The sequence below is a fragment of the Chanos chanos genome, chromosome 15, assembly GCF_902362185.1.
Source record: "Chanos chanos chromosome 15, fChaCha1.1, whole genome shotgun sequence".
Classification (NCBI taxonomy): domain Eukaryota; kingdom Metazoa; phylum Chordata; class Actinopteri; order Gonorynchiformes; family Chanidae; genus Chanos; species Chanos chanos.
In genome coordinates this window covers 464,025-475,000 of record NC_044509.1, presented here as the reverse complement: position 1 = coordinate 475,000, position 10,976 = coordinate 464,025, and the positions used below count along the sequence as shown (strand labels likewise).

The following is a 10,976-nucleotide window of genomic DNA, read 5'->3' as shown; positions in this document are numbered from 1 at the left end:
TGTTTGAGGAGGTGTGTTTGAGGGTGGTGTGTTTGAGGGTGGTGTGTTTGAGGAGGTGTGTTTGAGGAGGTGTGTTTGAGGGGTGTGTGTTTGAGGGGTGTGTTTGAGGAGGTGTGTATTTGAGGAGGTGTGTTTGAGGGTGGTGTGTTTGAGGAGGTGTGGAAACACTTATGATTCTCAGCAGATATTTCACATGACCATCTCTGGACAATCGCACAATGTCTGTACACATTCCAGTTATCTCCAGTCATTCTCTGTTTTATTTACCACTAGCCATAAACTCATGCCTCATCATAACATACGCTAACAACCCTAAACCATGAATTCAATCATGAGGGTGGTGTGTTTGAGGTGTGTTTGAGGGGTGTGTGTTTGAGGAGGTGTGTTTGAGGAGGTGTGTTTGAGGGGTGTGTGTTTGAGGAGGTGTGTTTGAGGAGGTCCGTTTGAGGGGTGTGTGTTTGAGGAGGTGTGTTTGAGGAGGTGTGTTTGAGGGGTATGTATTTGAGGAGGTGTGTTTGAGGAGGTGTATTTGAGGGGTGTGTTTGAGGAGGTGTGTTTGAGGGGTGTGTGTTTGAGGGTGGTGTGTTTGAGGAGGTCCGTTTGAGGAGGTCCGTTTGAGGAGGTGTGTTTGAGGGGTATGTATTTGAGGAGGTGTGTTTGAGGAGGTGTGTATTTGAGGGGTGTGTATTTGAGGGTGGTGTGTTTGAGGGGTGTGTGTTTGAGGGGTGTGTATTTGAGGGGTGTGTATTTGAGGAGGTGTGTTTGAGGGGTGTGTGTTTGAGGAGGTCCGTTTGAGGGGTGTGTTTGAGGAGGTGTATTTGAGGGGTGTGTTTGAGGAGGTGTGTTTGAGGGTGGTGTGTTTGAGGGGTGTGTGTTTGAGGAGGTGTGTTTGAGGGGTGTGTGTTTGAGGAGGTGTGTTTGAGGGTGGTGTGTTTGAGGTTGGTGTGTTTGAGGGGTGTGTATTTGAGGAGGTGTGTTTGAGGAGGTGTGTTTGAGGGGTGTGTGTTTGAGGGTGGTGTGTTTGAGGGGTATGTATTTGAGGAGGTGTGCTTGAGGGTGGTGTGTTTGAGGTTGGTGTGTTTGAGGGGTGTGTATTTGAGGAGGTGTGTTTGAGGAGGTGTGTTTGAGGAGGTGTGTTTGAGGGGTGTGTGTTTGAGGTTGGTGTGTTTGAGGGGTGTGTATTTGAGGAGGTGTGTTTGAGGAGGTGTGTTTGAGGGGTGTGTGTTTGAGGGTGGTGTGTTTGAGGGGTATGTATTTGAGGAGGTGTGTTTGAGGAGGTGTGTTTGAGGGTGGTGTGTTTGAGGAGGTGTGTTTGAGGAGGTGTGTATTTGAGGAGGTGTGTTTGAGGGTGGTGTGTTTGAGGAGGTGTGGAAACACTTATGATTCTCAGCAGATATTTCACATGACCATCTCTGGACAATCGCACAATGTCTGTACACATTCCAGTTATCTCCAGTCATTCTCTGTTTTATTTACCACTAGCCATAAACTCATGCCTCATCATAACATACGCTAACAACCCTAAACCATGAATTCAATCATGTGTGCCCAACCCTGTGCCAACGTTAACAACAGAGAATTAAACTTTTATCAGTAAATCATTTCCACAGGGCTGAAACAAGGAGAGCAAACAGACGAAGGACAGAACACACCAGGTTTAACCTGCTCCACCCACTGTCAGCAGTGGTCATGGTCTGTGCTGTGTGAAGGGACAGTTTATCTGTGAGTCTTTGACTTGTATTTACACTGTGAAAAGGAAGCTCATCTCCCACTACAGTAAAGAACAATAGAGACGAGAAGGAATAATGACTTCGCTTCATAAATGATGGAAACTGTTATTTATATCACTGTTTCTCATTGATTTTCCAGAGGGAGCAGTTTTGAGAAAAGACTGCTGCACAGCACCCCTAATGGCTGGGATGGGGAATTACACTGTGAACCTGCAGTAGCAGTGGTTACATGCCCCTTGCCTGCGGAACGAGGTCCTGCAGGGCCATAAAAAGCTTCACTCTCTATGTGGCAGGAATCAGTGCAATGCTGTTTGTGTGAAAAGGTAACCCGCAACTCACAGTCCAAGGTATATATGTCATAGTTAAAGACAGCATAGGGTCAGCGTTTAGGGTTAGGGCCAGGGACAGGGTTAGGGTTTAGGGTCAGAGTTTAGGGTCAGGGTGAGGGGAACCACTAACTTTTGGCTGCTGGCGATCTTGCCTGAGGCTGCCATCTCATGCATGGCCTGCAGACGACACTTAACCAACTCAGTGGGACAGAGCACCAGAGAGGAGAATACAGACGCCACCGAACCAGCGCATGCCTTCTGCATATCACTGGACAGAGAGAGAGATGGGGAGAGGGGGAAAGAGAGAAACTTAATTACACAATCTTTGTCTTCTGGCATATCATTATAACATAGTGACACAACACACACTATACTGACACAACACACACAATATTAACACAACACACACAATATTGACACAACACACACAATACTGACACAACACAACACACACAATACTGACACAACACACACAATATTGACACAACACACACAATACTGACACAACACACACAATACTGACACAACACACACAATATTGACACAACACACACAATACTGACACAACACAACACACACAATACTGACACAACACACACAATATTGACACAACACACACAATACTGACACAACACACACAATATTAACACAACACACACAATACTGACACAACACACACAATACTGACACAACACAACACACACAATACTGACACAACACACACAATATTGACACAACACACACAATACTGACACAACACACACAATACTGACACAACACACACAATATTAACACAACACACACAATATTGACACACCACACACAATACTGACACAACACACACAATACTGACACAACACACACAATATTGACACAACACAACACACACTATATTGACACAACACAACACACACTATATTGACACAACACACACAATACTGACACAACACACACAATATTAACACAACACACACAATATTGACACAATACTGACACAACACAACACTTACAATACTGACACAACACAACACTTACAATACTGACACAACACACACAATATTAACACAACACACACAATACTGACACAACACAACACACACAATACTGACACAACACGCACAATACTGACACAACACACACAATATTAACACAACACACACAATATTAACACAACACACACAATACTGACATAATACGCACAATATTAACACAACACACACAATACTGACACAACACACACAATATTAACACAACACACACAATACTGACACAACACACACAATACTGACACGACACACACAATACTGACACAACACCCTGTCACCCTGCTCACCTGAGGGGAGCCCCGCTCTGAAGTCCAGCCAGGACGCGGACGGTCTCCTGGCAGAATCCGTAGCTCATAAAGAGGACGGAGTTTTCGGCAATATTGGCCATGAGCGCGGGCGTGGTGCCCTGGTACAGCCCTCTCAGACCCACCTGCCGATATGTCGACACGAAACAGTCAACAAAGCCACGGTACAGAGACGGAAACGTCTGCATCTTCACCTTGGCTGTGTCCAAAGGCTGTCCACTAAACACACACGCAGCACCACCTGAGAGAGAGAGACAGACAGACAGACAGACAGACAGACAGACAGACGCAGAGAGAGAGAGAGAGAGAGAGAGACAGAGACAGACAGACAGACACAAAGAGAGAGAGACAGACAGACAGATGCAGAGAGAGAGAGAGAGAGACAGAGAGAAAATGCATATAAATAATACTAATAAACTGGGTTTATTTTTTGTTCAGTCTTGTACAGAATCCCGCTGAAACATACCTGTGTGTGTAATAAGTATCTGTGTGTACAGTGAATACAGTGTTCGGTGTAGCCTAAAATATCTGAGTGAACACATTTTCTACAGTGATTTGAAACCTCAGTTTTAAAAAATGTTAGTGGATAAGAGAAGATAAAACCTCCCTCTGTGACACACAGATCAGTATTCATTCTCTCTCTCTCTCTCTCTCTCTCTCTCACACACACACACACACACACACACACACACACAGAGATAAGTACTCACACACACACATAGATCAGTTCTCTCAGATAAGGCTGAGAGTTGAATGACAATAATACTCCTGTGGTCAGCACTCAGCTTGAGACCAGCACTGGGGACCGCAGGGAGGAGCGCACAATGCAAAGAAAGATTCGTACAGATCACTTTATCTGCTGAACAGTTTACAGATCACTTTATCTGCTGAACAGTTTCCCCAAATAGTGCTTCTGTCATAACTGCAGTTTTTCAGGTTTTCAGTCATTCTGTGCAAACAGTACAACATGCTAATGAGGTACTGACAACCATGCGTCACAGCACCTCTTTTTGAAAATCCACCCCTTTAAAGACTTAAAATCACATCAAATGCAATGATTTAACACTGTTGTTTCGACACGAGCCGTGATTCGTGTAGTATTAGTTAGAGATAAGCACAAAATAATTGTAAAATATCTGGATAGAGAAGCAGTTTACCTATGGCACCGGCGGATAAGTCAATCACGGCCTGGACCGCTGGGTGAGGACTCATCATGAATCTGGGTCTGTCGCGCGCTCTCTCACTTCAGCTAGGGAAGAGAGAGAGAGAGAGAGAGAGAGTTAACACACGCAAAGTTCTTACGCAGGACCACAAATAAGAAAAGGATAAAAGGTCAAATTGGAAAAACTGCTACATTTTGACCCGATTTATTTTCCACAGGCCTGCTTCAGCTCTCCGGTATCATCGTTCAATAGGACGAGCCCCCACTTAGTCAGTTTGCTGTAGTTTTGTGAAAGTTGTCACGGACACACTTAAACATTTTTCCTGTGCTACATTTCAACGTCCATGATATCTGACAATTTTGGCTGGACGACATTTCAAATTCAGTCTTTCATTTACCGTCCACTAAGCAACCCCAAAGGCTGCTTAGTAAACCATGCCATCAAACATAACATTAACCAGCGTTGCATCATCTGAAAGACACTCTATCATGTAGTATATCGATCTATATATAATACTATGATGACAGCTTTTCAAATCATACTTACGAACATTGTTTAAAGTGGCTCACTAACGTACTCACTGTAGTCGAGACTGTAGGTAAAAAAGTAGGAGAAATCTCATTCATTTATCCGTTCCGTTTGAATGTATGCGACCGCTCCGTTCTGTTGTCACCGGAGATGGCAGCCCCCACACCGTATACTATAGTACCAGGATTTTTGCCTAGAGGACGACGGACATCGGGCTCCGCTCTGCCCTAGTGCTAGTCTCTTTCATAAGGAACAAGACAACGGGAGTATGTGCCATTCCACTAGAGTGAATGTGGATGTGTGAATATGCATGAAGACATATAACACAGCAAAACAAGTTAAACAATTTAGGGTTTAATTCTTAAACTCTGAACTGTTTAATTCTGAACTTAGTTTTCCAAGATTCAGTTGTGAAAAAGCTGCTGCTTCGCTTTTTTCGAGCCGATAAACAATTCTCGGTCCATTTAAATCAGATAAGGTGTTAATGTAACAGTGACATTAAATCGTTGAATAGAGCGAACGTGCATGTTTATTAAACTACAGAACTATACAATAGGCTATAGTAGTAACAGAATTATTACGTTATTGTGTACGTTACGAAGACAATGAAGGGAGCGCCATATTTTGTCCCGGAACCTTTTTACCTGTCATGTTTTTTTCTCACGGACATTTGTGGGTACTGCACTAGGAACAGTGTACGGTCGACATTGTGGGTGTCAATGAAGATCAGTTATGTACAGAAGAGTGTTATTATCTGTTTATCAGGGCCGAAGCGCGCTGATTCATTCCAAGGATACACGTTTTTTTTCTCCGAGGTGTAATGAGATACTGTCTTTTCCCATCTTGAGGTGTGTATGTGAGATCTCGTTGAGCGGAGACAAGGTTGAAGAGGTTGAGGGTAGCTATAGGGTGCTAACATGGTTCAGTGTTGGTGGACTGCAAAACCACACGGTGAATTCGTACACTCCCTGGCCTGAGGCTTCATTTGCATGTTAGTTTCAGGCTTATTTACGTGAATTTAGTATTTAGGCGAATTTAACAGCGTTAACTCTTCGCATGCAACAGTGGAGGGCAGGGACAGTAGTATTGCGGTAATGTGTCGTGTAACGTCACTGAGATGTTAGTTGACAGTAGCGTGAAGTGGACTGTGATACAACCCAAATTTGCAGTTTCTAGCTGTTTTGAAAAGATTGATTACAGACTTAAAATGCTGAACAGAAAAATCTGGAAGTACCGTTGAGCAGAACAAGGAGGCAAATGGCACGTAATGAGTCAGGAATTGACTGTTACAGAAAGTAGTCTCCACACATTTCACATCACAAAAGAAGTCCGCAGCTATTATCATTTACAGAATTCAGTCCTCGAAGCATCGCACAGACCACCACACGTTTGACATTGGACAAACATACAAAATACAAAAACGTGCTTTTCTTACGTACGCCTGAAAATAAATACAAAGACATGTCACCAGTCGTTGGTGTAGAAAGATTTCCACAGAATTACTAAACATAAAGAGTAATTAGTAAACATAATGAGCAGTCACTCATATGCTTTCTTTTCATTCCAGGACTTCAGCCCAGTCGGGTCAGAGGTCACTTGGAGTGAGTGCGGCCTCGTACTGTGACAGGAAAGAGGGCCCAAGCTCTACTTTAACGGAAAAGGTGAAGAAGGATGGAGGGAGGGTGGAGGAAATGCAGATGGAGGCGAAGAAGGATGATTCTGCCCAGGTTAAAATGGAGGCAAAGACTGAAGGAGAGGTGGAGGGAAAGAGTAGTGAAGAGCAGGTTACAGAGGGCAGCAGAGGGAGTGAAGCTGTGGTTATGACAGAACGAGTGAGAGATGAAGGGATGTGTGGAGAGGTGGAGATGGAGGTGAATAAAGACACGAGGTTAGAGGTGGAGAAGGAGGTGAATAAAGACATGAGGGGAGAGGTGGAGAAGGAGGTGAATGAAGACATGAGGTTAGAGGTGGAGAAGGAGGTGAATAAAGACATGAGGGGAGAGGTGGAGAAGGAGGTGAATAAAGACATGAGGGGAGAGGTGGAGAATGACAGAGAAATTACCACAGAGGCAGTGACTGCAGCCAGAAAGGAGGAGAACAGAACAGACATTAAGAGAGAGAGTACACAGGAGGGAGAAGGTGAGGCTTTGCAGAGAGTGGAAGTGAAAACTGAAGAAGAGAAAGTAACAGAATGGAAGATCCAGGCTACAGAATCGACTCTCGCCGTGGAGGCTGGACACGTGGAGCCACGGGCCAGTGTGACGAAAACAGAGTCTAAAGGGGAAGGAGAGCGAGTGAAGAGTGGAAAGGAGGGCTTGTTGGAGCTGCTGGGAGCTATGAAAGTGGAGGTGACAAGCAAGCGAAAGTTTAAAACCCCAAAGATTCCTCGGAGCAGTGAATATCCACCCAAAACCAAACCCAAACCAATGGAGAGTGCAACCAGCATGTTCCAGCAGGCAGCTAGTGCTGAGTCTTCTCCAGCAAGGTCAGATTACCAGTCTAATCTCTGATCTAGTACATCATTTCAGGACTAATCTCAGTACTCATTAAGAATCTAAGGGTACCTCATAGCCTAATTTGACTGCCATCACAATCACAGTATTTCTGGACAGTCTCAGCTCTATATCACTGATCTCAGATCAGCTTTTACACTCATTCTTGATGTTATCAGAGTTATGAATCTTTTTCTCCATCTCATGCTTTGAACTACAGTCATTGATTACAAAACATCAGTGAGTTCATTTGCTGTCATTGCGTGCGTGTGTGTGTGTGTGTGTTTTTTAGTGAGACACTGAGCCCTGACTTGGTGGCTGCTGCATCTGCGGTTGCATCTACGCTGCCAAATAAGAGCCAGGTTGAGTCTGAGTTACTACGGCAACTGAGGAAGCACGAAGCTGTGGCTGAGGCCCAGAGGAAGGGGGAGGGGCAGAGCATAGGGTCAGTATTGATAGGCTAACTGCTGTGATTGACATAACTGAATGCAGATTCATGGTCTGGGTCTTAAGTTTTTAACAAAATTTCATAAATGACTTTTGATTTGATATTATATTTAATTAGTTACTTATGTCATATTAAATTCTTGCTCTTTTTTCAGAACCATCATCGCTGACATGAAAGTGGGCAGAAGGCCAAATGGCCGGCCTAATGCCAGACCAGCCAATCAGATTCGATTTGATGATGACGGGCGGGGCTACACCCATGAGAGGGGTATTGCCAGTGAACTGGACGGAGTCCGCAGACGGTACAGACACTGCAACATTTTAAATACGCAGAGTGACAGTTTTACAGCACCTCTGACTGACAACTCAGAATACACCTTTTTCCTTCAATGAAAGAGCAATGTAGTGACTTTAATTCATACGATAAACTGGCATCTAATTTCTGTGAGTTTATTACACTGACACCAGACAATATTTAGATTTTGTCTTTTTTTTTTAATTCCTGACTGCACATTGTTGTGAAACTTTGTATAAGATAAGGCAGTTAATCGCTTCTCCAAACATATGTCTTTGTTAAGATTATGTGTTTAATCTGTTTCCTCTAAGTGTCTGTGTGTGTTGATTTATTCTGAGTGTGTGTGTGTGTGTTGATTTGTTCTGAGTGTGTGTGTGTGTTGATTTATTCTGAGTGTGTGTGTGTTGATTTTGCAGGAAATATGTGTGTGTGTATTGATTTATTCTGAGTGTGTGCATGTGTTTGGATTTTGCAGGAAGAGTGTGTGTGTGTGTTGATTTATTCTGATTGAGTGTGTGCGTGTGTTGATTTTGCAGTAAGTGTGTGTGTGTGTTGATTTATTCTGAGTGTGTCTGTGTTGATTTTTCAGGACGTGTGTGTGTGTTGATTTTGCAGGAAGAATGTGTGTGTGTGTTGATTTATTCTGAGTGAGTGTATGTGTGTGTTGATTTTGCAGGAAGTGTGTTTGTGTGTTGATTTATTCTGAGTGAGTGTGTGTGTGTGTGTGTGTGTGTGTGTGTGTGTTTGGATTTTGCAGGAAGAGTGTGTTCACAGGGAGACGGTTGAATATCTTCTCTGTGAAAACGGAGCAGGGAGGAGAGAGCGAGCTTGGTAAGGAGAGACGCGTCATGTTAGTGTTAGTGTTAGTGAAATCATGGTGTTAGTGAAACCATAGTGTTAAGAGTGATGATGAAATCATAGTGTTAGGGAAACCGTGTTAGAATGTTAGTGAAATCATAGTTTTAGTGAAATCATAGTTTGAGTGTTGATGAACTCATAGTGTTGGTGAAATCATAGTGTTAGTGAAATCATAGTTTTAGAGTGTTAGTGAAATTCCAGTGTTAGTGAAATCATAGTTTTAGAGTGTTAGTGAAATCATAGTGTTTGTGAAATCATAGTTTTAGAGTGTTCGTGAAATCATAGTGTTAGTGAAATCATAGTTTTAGAGTGTTAGTGAAATCATAGTGTTAGTGAAATCATAGTGTTAGTGAAATCATAGTGTTAGTGAAATCATAGTTTTAGAGTGTTAGTGAAATCATAGTGTTAGTGAAATCATAGTTTTAGAGTGTTAGTGAAATCCCAGTGTTGGTGAAATCATAGTGTTAGTGAAATCATAGTTTTAGAGTGTTAGTGAAATCATAGTTTTAGAGTGTTAGTGAAATCCCAGTGTTAGTGAAATCATAGTTTTAGAGTGTTAGTGAAATCAGAGTGTTAGTGAAATCATAGTTTTAGAGTGTTAGTGAAATCAGAGTGTTAGTGAAATCAGAGTGTTAGTGAAATCATAGTTTTAGAGTGTTAGTGAAATCCCAGTGTTGGTGAAATCATAGTTTTAGAGTGTTAGTGAAATCATAGTTTTAGAGTGTTAGTGAAATCATAGTGTTAGTGAAATCATAGTTTTAGAGTGTTAGTGAAATCCCAGTGTTAGTGAAATCATAGTTTTAGAGTGTTAGTGAAATCATAGTGTTTGTGAAATCCCAGTGCTCAGTCAGTCATGTTTCTCATTTCTGTCCCTGCACTCTCCTCTGTTTTTACCTAAGACTCATACATCACAGTCGTTACACATTCCTGTTCTGGAGCGGTTTGAATCTTTATTCATATAACTTGGTTGGCTGTAGTGAGCATGCATATCTGGTAGAAGATTCATACACAGCGTTTTAAGTAGGCCACATAATGAGTCCCTAGTGGAGAAGTCAGTCCTGACCTCTTGTTTGCTTTCAGCTTCACCCCCAAGCCTTTGGGATATTGATCTGGCTAATCAGATTGTCCAGTCAGCCAATCAGAGGCCTCGGAATGGTTTTGAAGAGATGATAGAGTGGACCAGAGAAGGCAAACTATGGCCATATCCAGTCAACAACGAGACAGGCAAGGGTTTATCGCTGTCTTAGCTGTGTCTCTGTGTGCTGTGCAATGTAATCAATGATGACAGAAATTTGATCTGTTTTCCTGCCTTTTTCTCCCTCATCTCTCCTCCGTCATCTCTTGCCGCGCTGTCCCTCCCTCACTCTCAGGGTTGGAGGAGGAGGCAGGCGTGCCGTTCCATGAGCATGTGTTTTTGGAGAGGCACCTGGAGAGCGGCTTCCCACGTCAGGGGCCTGTCAGGCACTTCATGGAGCTGGTGGTAGGGGGGCTGTCCAAAAACCCCCACCTGACAGTGCAGCAGAAACAGGAGCACATTGCTTGGTTCAGAGAATACTTCCAACAGAAAGAGGAGATCCTTAAGGAGGCTGAGGTGTACATCAGCTAAACACACTCACAGTGGCCTCCGCCACCAGGCCTGGCCTCTGACACTCTCTCTAAACCTGACAGGCTGAATCGCTTGGACAGCACAGGACTTGTGTGTGTGTGTGTGTGTGTGTGTGTGTGTGTGTGTGTGTGTGTGTGTGTGTGTGTGTATGTCTAACATCCAGAGGTACTGTTCTCT

The 10,976-nt window shown here is 43.3% G+C and overlaps 2 protein-coding genes across 2 annotated transcripts in view; one reads left to right on the top strand and one right to left on the bottom strand.

The window, feature by feature from the left end:
* slc25a15b (solute carrier family 25 member 15b) overlaps positions 1-4,625 on the bottom strand; it is a 9,971-nt gene extending 5,346 nt beyond the window's left edge. The window contains exons 1-3 of the mRNA XM_030793048.1: positions 4,568-4,625; positions 3,393-3,651; positions 2,190-2,327 (exon numbers count right to left, since the gene is read on the bottom strand). Coding sequence (XP_030648908.1) covers positions 2,190-2,327; positions 3,393-3,651; positions 4,568-4,625 — 455 coding nt within the window. The remainder of the gene's footprint in view (positions 1-2,189; positions 2,328-3,392; positions 3,652-4,567) is intronic.
* Positions 4,626-5,795: 1,170 nt separating this feature from the next.
* mrps31 (mitochondrial ribosomal protein S31) lies at positions 5,796-10,899 on the top strand. Its single transcript, XM_030792628.1, has 7 exons — positions 5,796-5,949; positions 6,669-7,586; positions 7,886-8,038; positions 8,196-8,342; positions 9,093-9,166; positions 10,274-10,417; positions 10,564-10,899. The coding sequence occupies exons 1-7, from the start codon at positions 5,834-5,836 to the stop codon at positions 10,797-10,799; spliced, it is 1,788 nt and encodes a 595-aa protein (XP_030648488.1). The 5' UTR covers positions 5,796-5,833; the 3' UTR covers positions 10,800-10,899.
* The last annotated feature ends 77 nt before the right edge of the window (positions 10,900-10,976 follow it).